This window comes from Ursus maritimus, unplaced genomic scaffold (genome assembly GCF_017311325.1).
Source record: "Ursus maritimus isolate PB19 unplaced genomic scaffold, ASM1731132v1 scaffold_19, whole genome shotgun sequence".
NCBI lineage: Eukaryota > Metazoa > Chordata > Mammalia > Carnivora > Ursidae > Ursus > Ursus maritimus.
The window spans coordinates 47653288-47670470 of NW_024424341.1; the positions used below are offsets into that span (position 1 = coordinate 47653288).

Consider the following 17183-nt stretch of genomic DNA (forward strand, 5'->3'; position numbering starts at 1 on the left):
GTGCAGGTGAGACAGCAAAAGTGATACGGACAAGAAAGCATCAGAGAAAGTCTCCAGAAACAGTGACAAAACAAGACCTAGAATGGCAGTAAACACGTATCTCTGAATAATTACCTGGAGTGTATAGTACATTTCATTCAATCAAATAATATAAGGTGTCTGAATGCATTAAAAAAACAAAACCAGAGCCATCTTTATGCTGCAAACAAAAGCCACATTTTTATTTTATTTTTTATTTTAGTTGTTTGAGAGTGAGAGACAGAGCATACGCGGTGAAGGTCTGAGGGGGAGGGACAACCAGACTCCATGAGAGGTGGGGAGCCTGATTCAGGGCTCAGTCCCAGGATCCCAAGATCATGACCTTAGCCAACGTTAAATGCTGAATTGACTGAAATTCGCAGATCACAAAAGTCTAATTTTATTATTATTGTTTTTATTTTTATTTATTTATTTTTTATTACTGATTTTTTATTATATTATGTTAGTCACCATACAGTATATCCCCGGTTTCTGATGTAAAGCTCGATGATTCATTAGTTGCATATAACACCCAGTGCACCATGCAATACGTGCCCTCCTTACTACCCATCACCGGTACAAAAGTCTAGTTTTAAACCTACAGACACCTGCAGGTTAAAAAAGAGGAGATGAAAATGGGTGTCCAGAGAAAGCCAGAGTAACAATACTTTTATCAGACAAAGTAGACGTTTTTGTTGTAGTATCGTCTTTATCCTGGTACCAATGCTGGCCTCATAAAATGATTATGGTTGTGTTCCCTCTATTCCGCTATTTCTGACGTTTGTTTGCCTTTTTAAGTATTTGTTCAAACGGACCAATGGAGGCATGAGTCTTCGGCTTTTCTATACTAGGGGAACATTTATTCCAAATTCAAGTTTTATTTTTGTAATTCGTCTAAGAAGACTTGCTATTTCATAATACGAGGTTCATATTTCAGGCTTGGTAACTTCTGCTTTTTAGGAATTATCTTTCTTTCCTAATTTATCTAAATTGTTTGTATATAACTGTTTATAGTAATCTGTTATCACAGTATACATTTCTGTGGTTACGTGTTGTCTCATTTCCCCCCCCCCCCATTTCTCATTTTGGATTTTGAGTCTTCTTTTCTTCTTAGTAATGTCGTTAAAGCCTTGCCAGTTTTGTTTGTTATTTTGTAAAACTTGGCATTGCCTTCAATATGACTGTTTATTTTGGTGTCTGTTTATTTCTGATTTAGGTTTGAAATTTCCTCCTAGTGATTTTCGGCTAGGTTTCTTCTTTTTCTATTTCCCTGTGGTGTCATGTTCAGAAAAAAACAGTGGAGGGGCATCTGGGCAGCCCAGTCAGTGAAGTATTTGCCTTTGGCTCAGGTCATGATCCCGAAGGCAGACGCTTCACTGACTGAGCCACCCAAGCGCCTCATTCGTGCTATTTTTAAAAACTTGTCTTTATTTCCTTTAGAGAGTGAAGAGAGAGAGTTTCCAAAGACGGGGAGGGACAGTGGGAGAGAGAATCTCAGACTCCCCCCTGAGCATGGAGACCAACGTGGGCTCCATCCTTCGACCACGAGATCCTGACCTGAGTTGAATTCGAGAGTCAGACCCTTAACCAGCCGAGCCAACCAGCTGCTCCCGATGGTGTCATTTTTGACACTAATTCTGTTAACGTGCAGGCTCAAATTGATAGTATTCCCTATGTTCAAATACCCTTGAATTCCCGGAAGAATCCTCACTTGTTTATGTTGTAAAATGCTGGAGTGTGCTTCTGAATCAGTTGGCTGTACTTTATTGTCGACTTTGCCGGAATCTTCCTCACAGGTGGTAGCTTGCAGCCTTTCCTTGTAGCAGCTCTGCTTTGGCTTCCATAACCTGGTAGTGCTGGTGTCACAGAGAGTGTTCTCAGCAGCTCCCTTCTCTTTTCTGCTCAGAAATGTTTGAGAAGGGGCGCCTGGGTGGCGGTCGTTAATCATCTGCCTTCTGCTCAGGGTGTGATCCCAGCGTTCTGGGATCAAGCCCCACATCAGGCGCCTCTGCTGGAAGCCTGCTTCTTCCTCTCTCACTCCCCCTGCTTGTGTTCCCGCTCTTGCTGGCTGTTTCTCTCTGTCAAATTAATAAATAAAATCTTTAAAAAAAAAAAAAAAAAGAAATGTTTGAGAAGATTTGAAGTAGTTTCTCATTATATATTTGTATGAATCATCCAGTGAAGTCTTCTGGCCCGTGATTTTTCTTTGTTGGGCCTTTTTAAAAATTACTTTTCCATCTCCTGAGTAGTTGTCGATCAGTGGAGGTCTTTAAAAATATTTCTTCAGGATGGAGTCCTGGTTTGTTATATGTTTTTGGTATTTTTTGGTACCTGTTTCTTGGCATACAATTTTGTAATGCTGCCTCATATTTATTTTTATTTCTCTGGTATCAGTGATACCGTGTCTGCTTTCAATGCTTCCGATTTTAATTGGTCTCCCTTTTTATTCTTACTTGATTTCCTTATAGGTCTTTCAATTTTGATTTCTGTTTTTTTCTGAAAACCAAATCTGCCTATTGTTGATATTTCCCTATTTTTGCTAAATTCTATTTTGTTCATTTCTGTTTTATGTTTACATTTCTTTTCTTCTACTGGCCCGGATGGCTCGGTCAGTTAAGTCTTTGACTTCTGCTCAGGTCATGATCTCAGTGTCGTGGGATTGAATTCCGTATTGACTCCCTGCTCTGATGAGAATGTGCTTGCCCTCTCCTTTGGGCATCCTCCCTCTCATGCTCTTCCTCTGTCTGTCTGTCTGTCTGTCTCTCTCCAATAACTCTTTAAACAAATTCCACCTTCTTCTCCTTGTGGGCTCATAATGGTTTTTCCTGATTCTTTGAGGGAGAGGAGAGGATTTGTGTTATATCATGACAGTACTACAGAATCATCTGTTTAGCAATGTGGTCAGTATGTTGTGTGCAAGTTTATGTGTCCATGGAGAAATAAAGTCCTGATGATTCCTTGTCAGCTGTCTTGCTGACGCTCTCTGATTGATTTTATGGTTGTATATTAGACGTGATCACTGTATTCGTCTGAAGGTAGCAGCATGGAATGACTTGACTTTTCTGTTATTCAATCTTTCAGCGGTGTCTTCACATGGCAGCCTGAGCTTCCAGCCAGAGCCGTGCAAAGAAGCTTCATTTCAGAATGTGTCAATGGGTCGTTATCAACATAGCGTCCTTGAGAATTTACACTTAACAATAGACCGGGATCATGATTGTAACGGATATGTCCAAATTGAGAGTACTGCCCATAACAAGACTCTTACTGCCCAGGATGGTGAGGGATATGAAACATTTTGTAAACCCTTCCTTTTGAAGTCCACTCTTTCTGCAATGCAGGGTGTGTGTGTAAGCAAAAGCTCCAGTCAACTCTTCAAACGTACATATGCGTGGAAAGACAATGTGGAAAATCCGGAAAGTTACGTAGTCTATGCTGAAAATAATGATTTGAACAGTGTTGAAGAGAGGACTGGATTGGCCTTCCAGTCAAATATTTCTAAACTTCAGAGATTTCAAAATGAAGAAACAACTGCTAGGTGGGGTCCACTTGAGAAGTCCTTCACCGAGGACTCAACCCTACAAAATTATCGAAGCATTTTCAATGGAGACAGAGTTGCTCAAGGCTGTGAGTGTGAGAAAATGTTTGATCAAGGCTCAAATGTTAATAACGATCTGAGGACTCATTTTCAAGAGAACCAATTTGAACGTATTAAGCGTGAGGAAATCATTGATAGAAGATCCAATGTTATACATCACACTATGCATATAAGGGAGAATCCTTATCAAGGTAACGAATGTGAAAGAGATTTTAACCAGTCCTCCAGCGTGAGCGATCATCAGAGAATTCATGTGGGAAAGAAACCATACGGATATGATAAGCCTTTGAACGTGTCTAGTGAGTCATCGAGAATACGTATACATAAGACAATCTGTAGTGGAGAGAAACCTTACAAATGTAAAGAATGTGCCAAGGCCTTTTTTTACAAAACAAGCCTCACTAGACATCACAGAATTCATACTGGAGAGACACCTTACAAATGTAAAGAATGCAACAAGGCTTTTTCCCACAAAACAAACCTCACTACACATCACAGAATTCATACTGGAGAGAAACCTTACAAATGTAAAGAATGTGGCAAAGCCTTTCGACGCAAATCATGCGTTATTGTCCATGAGAGGATTCATACTGGAGAGACACCTTACAAATGTACAGAATGTGGCAAAACCTTTAAACAGCTCTCACACCTTGCTCACCATTTAAATACTCATTCTGGAGAGAAATTGTATAAATGTAAAGAATGTGGCAAGGCCTTTTCCCACAAAACAAGTCTCACTACACATCACAGAATTCATACTGGAGAGAAACCTTACAAATGTAAAGAATGTGGCAAGGCCTTTTTCCACAAAACAGAACTCACTAGACATCACAGAATTCATACTGGAGAGAAACCTTACAAATGTAAAGAATGTGGCAAAGCCTTTAACCACAAATCTAGCGCTATCATGCATGAGAGAATTCATACTGGAGAGGAACCTTACAAATGTAAAATATGTGGCAAAGCCTTTAAACAGCTCTCAAACCTTAGTCAGCATATAAATAGTCATACTCGAGAGAAACCTTACAAGTGTAAAGAATGTGGCAAGTCCTTTAACAGGTGCTCACACCTTACTCAGCATATAAATAGTCATACTGGAGAGAAACCTTACAAATGTAAAGAATGTGGCAAGTCCTTTAACAGGTGCTCACACCTTACTCAGCATATAAATACTCATACTCGAGAGAAAATATATAAATGTAAGGAATGTGGCAAGGCCTTTTTCCAAAAAACAAACCTCACTACACATCACAGAATTCATACTGGAGAAAAACCTTACAAATGTAAAGAATGTGGCAAAGCCTTTCAGCACAAATCACACGTTATCATCCATGAGAGAATTCATACTGGAGAGACACCTTACAAATGTAAAGAATGTGGCAAAACCTTTCAGCACAAATCACACGTTATCATCCATGAGAGAATTCATACTGGAGAGACACCTTACAAATGTAAAGAATGTGGCAAAGCCTTTCAGCACAAATCACACGTTATCATCCATGAGAGAATTCATACTGGAGAGAAACCTTACAAATGTAAAGAATGTGGCAAGTCCTTTAACAGGTGCTCATACCTTACTCAGCATATAAATAGTCATACTCGAGAGAAAATATATAAATGTAAGGAATGTGGCAAGGCCTTTTCCTACAGTTCAAGCCTCAGGATACATCACAGAACTCATACTCCAGAGAAACCTTACAAATGTAAAGAATGTGGGAAGGCCCTTAAGCATAAAGGAAACCTTAAAAGCCATGAGAGAACTCATACTGGAGAGAAACCTTAGAAATGCAAAGAATATGGCAAAGCCTATCGGGACAAATCATACTTTAACAGCCATTAGAGAATTCACACTGGACAGACACCTTACAAAGAAAAGAATGTGGCAAAATCTTTAACCACCTCCCAACCTTACTCAGCATATAAATACTTATAGTCGAGAGAAAATGTATAAATGTAAGGAATGTGGCAAGGCCTTTTCCTACAGTTCAAGCCTCAGGATACATCACAGAACTCATACTCCAGAGAAACCTTACAAATGTAAAGAATGTGGGAAGGCCCTTAAGCATAAAGGAAACCTTAAAAGCCATGAGAGAATTCATAGTGGATAGAAACCTTACAAATGTAAAGAATGCTTCTAGGCCTTTAACAGGCACTCATGCCTTAGTTAATATCACAGAATTCATACTGGAGCGAAACCTTACAAATATAAAGAATGTGGCAAGTCCTTTAACCAGCGCTCACACCTTAACATCACAGAATCCATACTGGAGAGAAACCTTACAAATGTAAAGAATGTGGCAAAACCTTTAAACACCTCCCAAACCTTACTCAGCATATAAATACTCATAGTCCAGAGAAAATATATAAATGTAAAGAAAGTGGCTATGCCTTTTCCCACAAAACAAACCTCACTACACATCACAGAATTCATACTGGAGAGAAATCTCTCCAATGTAAAGAATGTGGCAAAGCCTTTAAGCACAAATCACACGTTATCATCCGTGAGACAATTCATACTGGAGAGACACCTTACAAATGTAAAGAATGTAGCAAAACCTTTAACCAGCTCCCAAAACTTACTCAGCATATAAATGCTCATACTCAGGAGAAAATGTATAAATGTAAAGAATGTGGCAAGTCCTTTAACCAGCACTCATACCTTACTCAACAAAACAGAATTCATACTGGAGAGAAAACTTACAAATGTGTAGAATGTGGCAAGGCCTTTAAGCAGAAATCGTGCCTTACCGAACATTACAGAATTCATAGTGGGGCTCGTCTTACAAATTTGAAGACTGTGAGAGAATTTGGAAGGACTGTTGAGCCCTAACTCCACATCAGCATCATAGAGGTCATACTGAGGAAAAATACTACAAATGAAAGAATGTGACAGACCTCTAGCTGGAAGTCATAACTTGCTGAATCTCATCGTTAATCATACAGGAGCTAAACTGTAACACGTCAAGAAAGCAGCAAAGCCTTTAAGTGGAATTCAATCCTTTTTTTGTATCAAAAATGCACTCTTGGTTCAAGATGTATAATGATAATGAATGAGGAAAGACGTCTTATTTTAGAAATCATCATCAGAGAGTTCAGAGAAGAAAAGTGACTTGAAGGATAGACTATGTAGAAACATAGAAACGTATTTAATTGAACATCAAATGTCCTATGTATGTCACCGAATTCACAGTAGAAAGCAGTACGTGAGTTACTCACTTCAGATATCACCTCAGAAGGAATAATACAAGGTTAGTCAGTTAGATAATGTGTATGCTATTCTGCTTCAAACGATGGAAGGGAGGGATATTTGTATGGGTGTAATTTCAGTGTGCATGCGTTTCCATTGACCCTATATGAGATTTGTGACTTTGAATATCACTGTGTTTCTAGTCAACTCTTCAGAAAATTCAGTTATTCCTGGTGGGTGTGTGAAAGTACGTAGGTGATTGTTGCTTCAAGGATAAGAGATGCCCTTCTTGCTTAGGTGGGATCCGTGCACATCTCTCTTGCATGGAAAATGAAGGACAATAGAACATACAGTATATGAAAGAAATCTAAATGGATATTCTATTTGTGCTTCTGACATTGAATAGGTCATCATGAAGTGGGTGTTCACAATGTCATTCTCGGTTTATTAGAACTAAAACAGTTTGTGACTATTACAAATTAAATGTGTTACTAATTGGTCTTTAGGGAAAAGAGATGGCAGTCCAGTCAACTGTGATTCATGTTCATAATAGTAATCGTGGGAAAATATGAATTGATGTCGTGGAAATGAAGAAATCGTCATAGATATCAGAGAAGTGCTATCTCTTCCATGAAATGAGATACGGTTGTACAGCCACTTTTTTAAAGAGTTGCTGGAGTTGTGAAAATATTTTACTATGCAAACTTAAGCTGCTAAGAAGTTAAAACAGACTCGTAGATGATGTCTTCTTTAAGCCTCATGGTACTCAGAAAATGAAAAATGTAGTAGTAGATACAGAATGGGGAGGGCGAAAATAATCTAAGTATACCGTTTCAGAAAATCATCAAATCATAAATATAGCCAATGAATAAGAAAGAGTCAAGTAATTCTACACAGCCAGAAAACATAAGAATGACAGCCGTAACTTCATACTTGTTTTCCTTGCTTTACCTATAAAGGGACTAAGTTCTCTAAGCCAAAGATACAGATTGCCTGAATGGAAAGAATTACAAGACCCAATGGTATACAGTCATTAAGAGACTCACGTCATTTTTTTAAAACTATTTTTTTTCCATTGAGAAAGAGAACAGAGAACATGCTAGAGCCTGAGAGGGGCCAGGATCAGAGGGAGAAGCAGACTTCCTGATGAGCTTGGAACCTGATATGGGACTCAATCCGGGGACTCCTGGATCATGACCTGAGCCAAAGGCAGACACTTAATCGACTGAGGCACCCAGGCCCCCTCACTTCAGCTGTAAGAACACAGTCAGACTGAAAGTGCAGGTGTGGAGAAAGATATCCTATGCAAAGAGAATCCAAAAGAAAGCAGGATAGTCACGCTTTCATCAGTCAACGTAAACTTTAACCAGAGAGAGTAGTAGAACATGGTAAAGTTCATAGTAAAATAAGGGCTAACTTTGTACTGTGTGTTTTTAATTATATGGTGTTTGGCAGAATGTCAAAAAGGATTTTCGCCCATTTTGGTTTTGGAAGTACAGGATGAGTAGGATGATGTCTCTCGGTGGTACTTAACCACGTTCAAAAGCAACACCTATTTCATAAATCTTGGTGGTGACAGTCCACTTACCTCAAAACAACTAGATACTTTCAGAACCACTTCTCTGTCTAGAATTTCTAGAGTTGGGAAAAAACAGCAGTGGACAACAACTAGAGAGAGACCTATTGCTTTCAGATTCTGACGTGTGTGAAAAAACAGGTGCAGTGAAAATCTTGGCAATTGACTGTACCAAGTAGCCAGTAGTTTCTCAGACATAACTCGTTTAGGCTCATAAATGTCCCCACAGTATTCGATTGTCTACCGTCTTGCTATGAAACATTGCATAGTGATGCAGTGGGGGAAGGTGAAGCCACAGGGATTAGTGGAGTGCACAGAGTGTGGGGTTTGGGGGAATAGCCACAGGGGAAGAGGACAGAACTTGTGTTAGTTTTCTAGGGCTCCTGGAACAAATTAGCACAACTGGGAGGCTAAACAAGTCCCCACATTCTGGTTCTCACTTCTGGAAGTTCTTAGGTGGCTGAGGTCACACTGTTGGCAGAGCCACACTTTATCTGTGCAATGGAGTCTTTCCTCTTTCTGACTTCTGGGCACTGTCAGCTCTCCTTGATCTTCCTCGGCTAGTAGATGGATCTCTATCTCTGGCTTCATCACCACACAGTGTTGTGTGTGTGTCTAAATTCCCTCGTCTCAGTAGGACTGCAGTCATTGAATTCAGGTTTACCTGAATCCAGTATGACCTCATTTTAGCTTGACGACATTTTCAAAGATCCTATTGCCCAAGAAGGTTACAGTTACGGGTACTGAGGAAGAAGAGGTGAGCATGTTTATCTGAGGCATTCTGTGTAACCCACAACAGGGCTGGAAGGCAGTAGGGAGTTAACTGTCACTGAGGGATTAAAGTGCACTACAGGTTTGAAGGTTGGGGTTGGATGTATGCAGGGATATTACTGATAATGAGGCATATGTTAGTTGAGAAAATGAAAGGGTGGAGGAAAAATGGAGAGGAAAGGGAAAATGGGTGATGAGTTACTTGGCAAAAGAGAGATCAAATGCACTGGTGGGTAAAAGGCAGACAAAGCTTATTGCCTAGGAATGGTGAAAGAACATAGGGGTGGGGGTCCCTTGGGTGTGTCAGTCACGAAGCATTTGACTTTGGCTCATGGCGTAATCCCGGCGTCTGGGATCAACCCCCACATCAGGCTCCTCGCTTCTTCCTCTCCCATTCCCCTGCTTGTGTTCCCTCTCTCGCTGGCTGTCTCTATCTCCGTCCAATAAATAAATAAAATCTTAAAAAAAAAAAAAAGAACATCGGGGTATAAGGGGGATAGTTGCTTGTGAATGGAGGCCTGGGGGTGCCCAGTGCTGTGAGCAGAGATGAATGGTGGGGAAAAAAGTTGATGCCGGGGGAACATAATGGACACAGGGTTTAATGTGGGTGGAGGGGATGTTCACAGCTGGGAGACGGGTGGGCATCAATAGGCTTAAGGGCCATGGGAAAAAGGGAGCATAGGGTTGAGCATAATGGGTGTGGGGCCATGCGTGAGGAAGCCTAGAGGGGTCATTGCAGGCAGAGTGCTGGGGTTCATGGATATCGACAGGTGTGGAGATTCAGGTCACCATGTGGCGTAGAGGCAGAGGGCGAGGACGGGTAGAGCTCTGGGTGATGGAGTTCCAGGAGGTCACTCATTCATTCATTCTCCCTAATTCCCTGATTTGCATTTGATTCACAATTCACTGCTGTTTGTAATTTCAGTTCATGAGGCAATAACCACACTTACATAAATTACTCAGTAAGCTTTTCAATGGAATATACAGGTAAAAGTGTGAGTCAACAATGAGAGTTGATGTTTTCTCTCTCTGGGGGTACTATGGAGAAGCTGTGACCATGGAGAGGGTACGTATCAACAGGGAGTAGCAGATGAACGCTGTCAACAGTCTCAAGAATCCTTGAGGTAGATTCCCTGCTAGAGGCTACAAAGAAGGTCCAATCCCTCATGAAACCTTGATTCTGACCTTGTTGGACCCTAAACAGAAAACCCAGCCAAGCCCACTGGAATTCAGGCATATAAAGAGTAGAATGTTCTTTTTTAGCTCCTAAATGTATGAAAATTGGTTACGGTAGAGAGAGAAACCATCTACACATAGGCATAAGTTGAACTGTAAAATAAAAATGACACAATACAAACTTGGAAAATAGTTAAGTAAAATAAAAATTCCCCTTAGTTGTCCCCAGTAGTGATCACTTGATCTTTAGACCTAACAGCTTGTCAGTTTGAGGTGTACCCTCTTCCTCCTGCAGTTTCAGAGTAGATGTGAAATTCCATTTGGAATTGCCTAACACACAGGCACTAAAATACTCTGGTGTTAATTCAGTGTCCGTAAATATTGTCACATACTTCATTGAATTGTTTTCCTAAACCAATGCTATATGATGGCAGTGTTTTCCTGTTAGTATAAATGGTTTTACTGCATTCCCATAACATCATTTCCCGTGGTAATTGTCAATACAAAACCCTTGGAGAAAAACCCCTTGTTCTTGCACATATCTAGTTAAATGCATCTGTTCCCGGCTAGGACCCACATCATGAAATGTCGATGTTTGATTTGTACACAGCTGACTTAACTGTGTGGTTCTGGGACATGAGATTGTCGCACCGTCATGATTTTTTTTTTTTTTAAATGTTTATTTGAGAGAGAGCAGCATTAGGTGGGAGGGTCAGAGATGGAGGGGGAAACAGACTTGCTGATGAGCTGGGAGCCAGAAGCGGGTCTCGAATCCAGGACCACAGCATTCTGACCTGATCTCAAGACAGAGGTCTACCAAGTGAGCCACCCCGGCACCCTGTGACTGCGTTCTTACAGTGAGGGGACAATTGTTGACCTAGCCTTGCAAATCAAACACCAAAACAAAACAAAGAAAGGTAATATCCTACCAACTGTGTTTCCACTGTTAAAGAAATTACAGGGAAGCCATTAGACTCCTGTGACTCCTGTCTCTGTAGCGTCTGCAAGCAGCCCACATGTTCAGTCAATGCACTGGAATGGAGGAAAAGGAACTCAACCGATCCAGTCAACTAGGCATTCCAGAAAAAGGCACCTGCTTCGGGCGCTGCCCATCAGATACTGGCCTTGCTTTCCTTCCGTAGTGTGTCTGTGAACACCTCACTGCAACCTCCCCCACGTGGAGCATGCCTAACCTTTTGAAGAAACAATTCGCTGGTCAAAGTAAATCTTGAAAATTTGAAGGTACGTCCCTACAACCGTTAACCAGCACACAGGACCACGTTTCATCTTGAGCACTTTCTACTGTGGCTTAAACATCGCGCCCACGGTGTAAGAGGGTGGAAGACTCAACATTACAGGTTTCCCTGTCCCGCTCTGCCCACTTTTGCACATGCGCACAGCACACCACTGCGACTCTCGGCCAAGCGACCCCATCCTTCACCCTTGGTGATGACCACTCACCGCGCATGGGCCGGAGGTTTACCATCGAGTGCTGCCCATGCGCACGAAGGACTTGTGACACACACAGCCCCTTTCAGGGCCGCAGTCGGCCATCTTGTGCTCCTCCTTTCACCACCTCAGGCCTCCAGAGGAAAGCCTCCAGTAGCGTCTCAACCAAACCCAGGCATCTGAGTTCCCAGTTCAGACAAGCTGGACCCAGAGGCTGTGGACAGACTAGTCTTCCCACATTTTTATCACACCCAGAGTTCTGGATGGCCTTTCCGGTTTCTGCCTTTCCTGGTACCCAAACTTGGCACATGCGCAGGAGGAGAACACAGGTGAGCCCTTCACGGTCCTGAGTCAGGCACCTGTGTCCATGCAGAGGACCCCAGAGCAGATGGGGATCAGGGACTGGATATCCACCATCATGCTGTGGAATATGACTTCATATGGCGCCCATCAGTCCCACCTCTGCAGCAGACCTTCTGAGGTCCCCGGGTTCCTGTTCCAGGCTTTGGGCCCTAATATTGTGGGCACAGAGCTCAGCTACTCCAGAATTCTCAGTGGGAATAGTCCCTCTGGTAAAGGCGGCTGCCACAGCCTCAGATTTGTCAGTTCAGATTCTGTGGAAAATGACCTCAAACCGCAGAACTGCCTCCACGATCCACTGCCAATCCCTGATCCTCCCTCCGCAGAACAGTCTAGAGAACAGAGCTCCTTCTCTGGGTGGCCCGAGTTGGCATTCCCACTATCCTGAGGCTGACACTCACATCAAGGAGAAGAAAATACTTAGAACTTCATTTTCAGTTTTGCATTTCTAGTTAAAACAGCGCTTCCAAGAGAACACAGAGCACCCCACCTTCCATTCTTGGGATATGCCCTGATTGTCCACACATGAAAATTCACCAAATACATACATGCAGATGATGGATGCATCAGATTTCCCTCAGAGTCTCTCACCCACTCTTCTCACTCCCAGTCTGCTCTCTCTATATGAGCCATCACATCCAACATTACTTTCAAGGTGACTGATGATGAAGAAAGAAGGGAATTCTACTCCCACGGTGGCTCGTCCAGCACAGATCCTCCTGGAAAAAAATGAACATAAGGTACCCAATTCCCAGGGCTTCCAAGAGATTAGCTTGTATCATGTATGTCAGATTCCCAGCACGGTGTCCTGGGCTCAGGGCCTCCTCCTATACCTGGTGCATGTAGTAGGTGCTCAATAAACAATCGTTGATGCATGAGCACATACCATTTCTCCCAAACAGCCGTGCACAGACACCACTGCCTCATCTAGTCCCTAACTGGCCTTCCAGGATCAGCAGAAAGTATCCTTATTGGAACTGTCAGTAGTCTTCACTGCGCATGGTACTATGTGTGGTGTCACACGATGGTTTGGTCTGAGGGGCTGGGGTGTGCTCTGCTTTCTCTAGCTCAGTACTACTGGAAATGCAGTGTATGGACAGGGACCTAGACGGTTGTTAGAAATATTAATTATGGATGGCTGGGTGGCTCAGTTGCTAAATTGTCTGTCTCTGGCACAGGTCATGATCTCAGGGTCCTGGGATAAGCCCGTATCTGAGTCCATGCTCTGGGTAGTCTGCTTCTCCCCCTTCTGCTGCCACTACCCCTACTCGTGCTCTAGCTCTCTCTCTCAGATAAAATAAATAAGATCTTTTACAAATTAAAACCACAAATTCATGGGTCGCATCCCGACCTAGGTATTCATGATATCTGAGTATAGAGACCCAGAATCTGTTTTTAGTGGAAATCCCAGGTGATTTGTATATACAGGAAATGTTCACAAACACTGTTTAGAAAAGTCACCCTCAGCTAGGGCTTCCAATTGGAATCCCCTATGTAGATTTTAGATCTACCATCTCCAGGGTCCCATCCCCAAGGATTCTGGCACTTTTAGCGTGAGTTAGGTATTCATGAAGGGGCCCAACTTACTCTACCGTGAGCCCAGGGCAAACAGTGACGCTCCCAGGTACTGTTCTGAGAATGGGTCCGAGAGTGGTCAGTGGGGAAGCCTCGATGGGTAGGGCTGGTCTGCATAAGATTTGATAGGAGAAGGTCAGTCTCCCCCACATTCCTGATGTCGTACCAGACTGTTTCCACAAGATAAGTGCGCTCAAAAATCAAAAAGGAATAAATCACATGGGGGCTTACACTGAGAAGCTCCCTGTGTGTACAGATTTTCACATGCCTCCACTAGCAATGGAATAGCAATCATTCACATAGACCCTCGGTGGCCATGGGGAGGCTTTTGGATTTCACCGTGACTGCCCTGGAAGACAGTAGAACACAAGGTCAGTCCCTGAGGATGTAGGAGGATGTGAAGAATGAGACAGGAGCTGTCCCTCGGTGACCACCAGAGAATTAAAGATGGGCTTTCAGAACCATTCCATTCAAGCAGAGCTTCCCAAACCCCATTTTAAGCTTCAGTTTTGTCCTTTGATCTTCAGCCTCCGTCTGTGTCGTCTGCTTCTGTCATCTGCCCTTACCTGGGTGTGTGGCTACTGTCTCCTTTCTCTTCATGTGCCCAGGGCTCTGTCCTGTTCCGAAAAAGATGATGGGATGCACACTAGAGATGGCGAGATCTGTTGATAAGAAAAGCAACATGACTGTTGCTGGAGATTCTTTAATTTCAAATCCAGTACCATGCTCGGTAGATAGTACAGTACAGAAGTTTATAGAATATTATTTCTCTAGATGCTATTATTCTTTTAAGATTTTATTTATTTTTGTCAGAGATCACAAACGGGGAGCGGCAAAGAAAGCAGGCAGGGGGAGAAGCAGACTCCCTTCTGCGCCAGGACCCAACTTGGGTCTCAATCCCAGGACCCTGGGATCATGACCTGAGTCTGAAGGCAGATGCTTAGTAGACTGAACCACTGAGGCATCCGTAGATGCTGTTTCTGGATGGATGCTTTAGAATAGTTATGAAGCTTTTCCAATATTCAGCTCCTTAACTCTACTTGCCAGTACCAATGAATCAGAAATTAGGATAAGATATCTGATTTTAAGATGGGAGCAACAATACCTTACCCTGTTCAGTTTCCAGAATTATCACCAAAGGGAAGGTTATAAATACCCTTAGGGAAGGGGAAAGGTAAAGTCAGGATGAAACATGAATACTTCCTTCCTTACTGCAACAAACGCCTGATTATTTCCTTGAAATTATGTCATTTGTCTTTGTCCTCAGTTACCCTGTAGAATTTTAAGACAGTGAATATACAGTCGTTATATGATCCTTGCTTGCTTTTGCTAAAACTTAAAAAGTAATAAAGGAGAGAATATCTGCAACACAGTTCAGAACAAAATGGAAACTTGCCAGTCCAGGACTAATTTAGAACCTTTTTTTGCAAAGGCCAGGATATCCAGGAAACATTGGTGACAGCCTTTGTTTTCTGGGGGCATCTGGCAGAGAGACCCTGAGCCAAGGGAAGGAGGTTAACATCAGGTGTCATGAGACACATTGATACCAGTGTCCTGAAGCACATGGAAGGACTCATCACTGCTGCCTCATTGTTTAGGGGGGGTGGGAGAAAAGGCAATCCTGGGAAACAGGATTCTGTGTGAAAGGTTTATGAAGCACAGGATTTCATGATAAAAACAGCAATGAAGTCACTAAAATGTATAGTCCTTTACTCCCATGTATCAGATTCTGGGTTTTGAAAATTGTGAGCACCAACCCTGAAGAGATGAAAGGAAGGGTCAACGCAGAATGCGATCCGTCAAATCTGTCCTGGGAAGGGAGGAGACCCCAGAGGCAGGCCAGACCTGCACACAGCCTCAGAAGGGGTTGGATCTGGTTTGGGCTGGGGGGGAGCTGGTTGTGGGCTCTGATCTCCCTGCCTCTGGGGTACTTTCAGCTCTGTCATTCCTGAGCCCTTCCAAAGAAGATCAACACAGAGTTCACAGTATTTTCATCAATGTAGTTTCTTTCCATTCTATTTCCTAAAGGAAAGAAAAAGCCAACTTCAACATTATTTTCTGGGACAATTGTATTAGAAAGCTTTTCTTAAGAAGAATGTGAACTAAATGCTATGACTACTGCTACTAAAAACTCTAGTCATGGATGACCATCAGGGGGTGACAATTCCAGAGCTCACACCACAACACAGACAGGGAACTGGCCCGAACTGATGGCAAAGTCCCCCATCTACCCCCTGTCTTCCTCACACTGACTCCACAATCCTGAATTAACCATTACACAGAGGCTCTGACTAAGAATTCCTGGATGATTCGGATGCAGACTCTTCATCTGTTTGTCCCTATGACCTTGCCATGGGAACAAGCATGTGTCATCTGTTTTTTAGATCTCTAGCCGTGCTCAGTGTTCCTTTACACAGTCAGAGAAACCCAGGGGGACTCACATCTGTGGCGTCCCCGAAGGCGATTGCTTCTATGGAGGGGAGATGCCCTGATGACTAACGCCCTCTTCTCAAGATGGAAGGAGATTCAGATTCTTGTGCTAGTGTAAACCCGGACTACACAGGACAGCCGTGAAGGTTAAAGGAGTCCCTGGTCCTGGAGAGTGTGCCCAAGTGAGATTGACCAGATGGCCCCATAGGTATTCAGTTACCAGGAAGGTGAGACTTAGGCTGGGCCATCAGGTAGAGCATGTATGTTTCCTAATGGAGCCTTATCCTCAGATGCAGGATATGTGTGTGCTGTTTCCTGTCCCGAGCAGCCCCCTGAGAGTAAGATGCCTTCTACTCCAGTGAGTACAGGTTAAGCAGCTAGCTGTGCTTGTGGTCATGACTGTAGGTGTTTCAGTGGATGCAGCCTGCACTGTGAATGGTCTTCTTCCCTCCTGAGTTTGCAGTAACACAGGACCTAGTGTGGCAAGTTTAATCACTATTTTCTTTTTTTTTTTTTTTTTTTTTAATTTATTTGAGAGAGAGAAACAGGCAGCGAGAGAGGGAACACAAGCAGAGGGAGTAGGAGAGGAAGAAGCAGGCTCCCAGCGGAAGAGCCTGACATGGGGCTCCATCCCAGAACTCCGGGATATCGCCCTGAGCCCAAGGCAGACGCTTAATGACTGAGCCACCCAGGTGCCCGTAATCACTATTTCTGTTGCCACTTAGAGATTCTGCAGTGACTGTGACGGGCACAAGCTTCTTTAAGGACCAACAGACTTGTTAACCATGTTTGTGAAGCGGTGTTCACAACCCTCACCGAAGTAAATGTTTGGCCAATGTAATATCTTATACTGAAATACACATTCAAATGTATTTTGAACATCTCTTCATTTCTTCAGGAGACAATCTTACACTGCTGTTTAGATTCTGACCTTATCTCCTGGGACTAATTTGCAACAAAATCATATGGATAATCATATAGTATTATAGTAGGATGCATCGTATGTCTATGGTTTATTATTTACTGCTGGCATAGATTCTCTGTCT

General features: G+C 42.8%; 2 protein-coding genes across 2 annotated transcripts in view; one reads left to right on the plus strand and one right to left on the minus strand.

The window, feature by feature from the left end:
- Nucleotides 1-5546, plus strand: part of LOC121099780 (zinc finger protein 665-like) — a 35840-nt gene extending 30294 nt beyond the window's left edge. The window contains 2 exon segments of the mRNA XM_040633068.1: nucleotides 3100-4178; nucleotides 4254-5546. Coding sequence (XP_040489002.1) covers nucleotides 3100-4178; nucleotides 4254-5546 — 2372 coding nt within the window.
- LOC103657337 (zinc finger protein 91-like) overlaps nucleotides 1-17183 on the minus strand; it is a 686132-nt gene that overhangs the window by 465509 nt on the left and 203440 nt on the right. The gene's annotated exons all lie outside the window — the stretch shown is intronic.